Raw genomic sequence first — 2,895 nt, forward strand, 5'->3', positions numbered from 1 at the left:
AGACATTTTAGAGTGATGGCCCATAGACTAAGGACATTATACCTATATGTGTATATATATATATGTGTCAGGAGAAACTGACAGTATACGACTGGAAACTGTAGGATCTGGGCATGGCATGAAATGGTATGGAATAAGGGGTGGATGATGTCCTGGGTCTGGCAGGGATGGGGTTAATTCTCCCCAGGACCTAGGAGGGACACAAGTATTCCATCCCATGTGAGCCATGCCCAAGGGGTAGCTGGAGCTAGACGGGGAAGGGGAAGAGGAGGTGACCCCCCAGGGGAGGAGAGTGGTTGGGGGCGCCCAGGGAGTGGTTGGCGAGCGGCGGTATCATCATTGCGGTTGTATATCCCTCTGTTATTGTTCTTGTTGTTATTCCTTGCTCCCTTTCCTGTTCTGTTAAAAATTGCCTTTGTCTCAACCCACGAGTTTTGCCTTTTTATTCCCATTTTCCCCTCCCGGCTGCGTGGCCGTGGGGGCTCTGTTCTGTGCGAGCGGCTGCACGTGGTCCTTTGTTGCTGTCTGAGGCCAAACCACATCAGCCCTGGCAACCAGGGGAGTGCTGGCAGGACTTGCAATGCTCACGGTGCCCTGGTGCTCTGCTGCTGCTCGGGCAGTGCGCTGACAGTGCTTGCGCTGCTGCTCTGATGGCGACAACGAGCTCTGATGGCGACAACGTCTGCCACGTGCCACTGGCACCATGAATCTGCTCCTGGTCCTCATCCTGCTGGCCCTGTGCCGGCCCACGCAGGGTACCTGGGACAACTGTGGGTAAGTGGCTAAGGCTCTGGGAGCAGCTTGGGCAACCCTTATGGGGTTCCCTGCAGGGTGCCTGCTTGTCCCCCATGGCCACCCCACAGCTTCCCCAGCGCCGGGGGGGAGCCTGAGATCCTGGCCATCCCCCAGGCTGCTGGCACAGCTCTGCTGTGGGGCTAAAGCAGGAACAGGGGTGGGCGGACGCTCGCTCCGGGGGTCCCCCGGCCCTGCAGCGCCTTGTGGGGAGGGGGGAGGGTGACCTTGAGGCAGAGCAGCAGCGAGCCCTGGGGCAGGAGAGTCACAAATTGCTGGTTACAGAGCGAGCTGCGGTCTCCAGCCCTTGGCTTATGGCTACAGCGCGTTGTGGGGGGCACAGACGCCCGTCCAGGGGCCTGGCCATGGATGGTCAGCATCCAGCAAACCTGGTACACCGACTGGACTCATGTGTGCGGAGGGTCCCTCATCAGCGCCCAGTGGGTCCTGACTGCAGCCCACTGCTTCCTCGAACTCAGGTGAGGGGCACTAGGGCACGGGGCTGTCCCATCACCCCAGCACCACGTGCTACTCCCTCCCCAGTCCCTCACCATGCACCAGAGCACTCCCGAGCCGGCAGGGACTGCTCTGGAGAAGGCTGGGTTCGTGCCACCGCTCCCCAGCAGCCACGGCTGCCAGCTGGCCATGGCCAGTGCCAGAGGCATCTCAGTAGTGTGGCTGTGCTCCCTCCCTGGGGAAGCCGAGGGCAGGGAATGGCTGGGCTGCTGCAGCCCGGGGCTCCACTCCCTCTCACCCCTCTCCATCTGCCTTCCAGGCCCGAACTCCTCTGGCGTGTGGTGATCGGGGCCAACCGGCTGGCTCAGATGGGCCCGGAGGTCCAGGTGCGCCACATCCAGCGGCTCGTGATCCACGAGCACTATAACAACATCTCGCAGCTGAACGACATTGCCTTGCTGGAGTTGGATCACCCAGTCCAGTGCAGCTACTATGTACAGCTGGCCTGTGTGCCCGACGCCTCACTGAGGGTGTCGGAGCTGAAAAACTGCTACGTCAGTGGTTGGGGCTCCACGAATGCAAGAAGTGAGTTCCCCAAAAGTGCTGGTGTGCCGAGGGCCAGCTTGGCTGGCTGGGGAGAAGGGCTGGGCTTCCCGAGAGCAGGGACGAAGGCCAGAGTCGGGCTGTGGGGACAGTTGCCCATCGGGAGATGGACCCAGCCCATTGCCCAGCACGAGAACAGAGGGAAGCGCTGGCCCAAGGGCTCCCGGGTGCAAAGCCGAGCCCTGGGGAAGGGGTTCACCAAGCAGGGAGAGGGGGGAGAACTGGTAACCAGCTGCTGGGGGTTAATTGCTTTCTGTGCTGACAGGTTCCCGACAACCTGATGTCCTGCAGGAGGCCCCCGTCCACCTCCTGGACACCCACCTCTGTAACAGCAGCCGGTGGTACGCAGGGGCCGTCCACAGCAACAACCTGTGTGCTGGCTATGCCTACGGGCTCATCGACACCTGCCAGGTAGGAGGGTGCCCCCAGCCTGGCCCCAGCAGCACAGGAGCCCTCTCACTGCTGCCACGCACACCCCGGCACGGGCTCTGATGGGCCAGTCGCCCTCCTGTCGCCGCTGGCTCCCCACCCCTGCTGGGCCTTCACCTCCCCTTCCCCGGTGGCAGGTCCTTGCCAGTGTCCCCCCTGGTCACAGAGGCCGGGACTCCGTGAGTAATGGATCCACATAGGTCGCTCCTTGATCCGGACCGCGGTGAAGGTGGTCAGCAGCACTTGGAAAGGTCCCTCCCACTTCTCTTGTAGGGGTTTTCCTAGAAGATTCTTAACATACACCCAGTCACCGGGGTTAAACGGATGCAGTTTACAATCAGGTTGTTTGGGTTGGTGTTCTATTACCACCGCAGCGTTTTTATCGAAATGTTTCCCCACTACAGTTACATAATCGTAGATATACTGATTACCTATTTGGTCTATAGCATCTCCATTTACAATTTGCATAGCATAAGGTCTGCCGTACAGAATTTTTCACTGAATTTCACTGAATTTCAAACGGGCTTAACTTCTCCTTTGATCTAGGTTTGACTCTTAGTCTAAGCAGAGTGATAGGCAAAGCTTGATACCACTGTAAATTAGTTTCTTGGCATA

At 59.3% G+C, this 2,895-nt stretch overlaps 1 protein-coding gene across 1 annotated transcript; it reads left to right on the forward strand.

Annotated features, from left to right (window-relative positions):
- The first annotated feature begins 669 nt into the window (after nucleotides 1-669).
- LOC106892124 (acrosin-like) lies at nucleotides 670-2,376 on the forward strand. The gene is made up of 4 exons (XM_014949066.1): nucleotides 670-774; nucleotides 1,117-1,271; nucleotides 1,568-1,833; nucleotides 2,117-2,376. Exons 1-4 carry the CDS (start codon nucleotides 670-672, stop codon nucleotides 2,341-2,343), a joined length of 753 nt encoding a protein of 250 aa, XP_014804552.1. The 3' UTR covers nucleotides 2,344-2,376.
- Nucleotides 2,377-2,895: the final 519 nt, after the last annotated feature.

Source organism: Calidris pugnax, unplaced genomic scaffold (genome assembly GCF_001431845.1).
Source record: "Calidris pugnax isolate Ruff unplaced genomic scaffold, ASM143184v1 scaffold125, whole genome shotgun sequence".
Taxonomy (NCBI): Eukaryota; Metazoa; Chordata; class Aves; order Charadriiformes; family Scolopacidae; genus Calidris; species Calidris pugnax.

Bases quoted from the DNA above. Each gene is read 5' to 3' on its own strand.
- LOC106892124 (XM_014949066.1), top strand. From the start codon at position 670: ATGGCGACAACGTCTGCCACGTGCCACTGGCACCATGAATCTGCTCCT. The intron at 775-1,116 runs GTAAGTGGCTAA...TTATGGCTACAG, and splicing joins GGTACCTGGGACAACTGTGG to CGCGTTGTGGGGGGCACAGA. The intron at 1,272-1,567 runs GTGAGGGGCACT...TCTGCCTTCCAG, and splicing joins CACTGCTTCCTCGAACTCAG to GCCCGAACTCCTCTGGCGTG.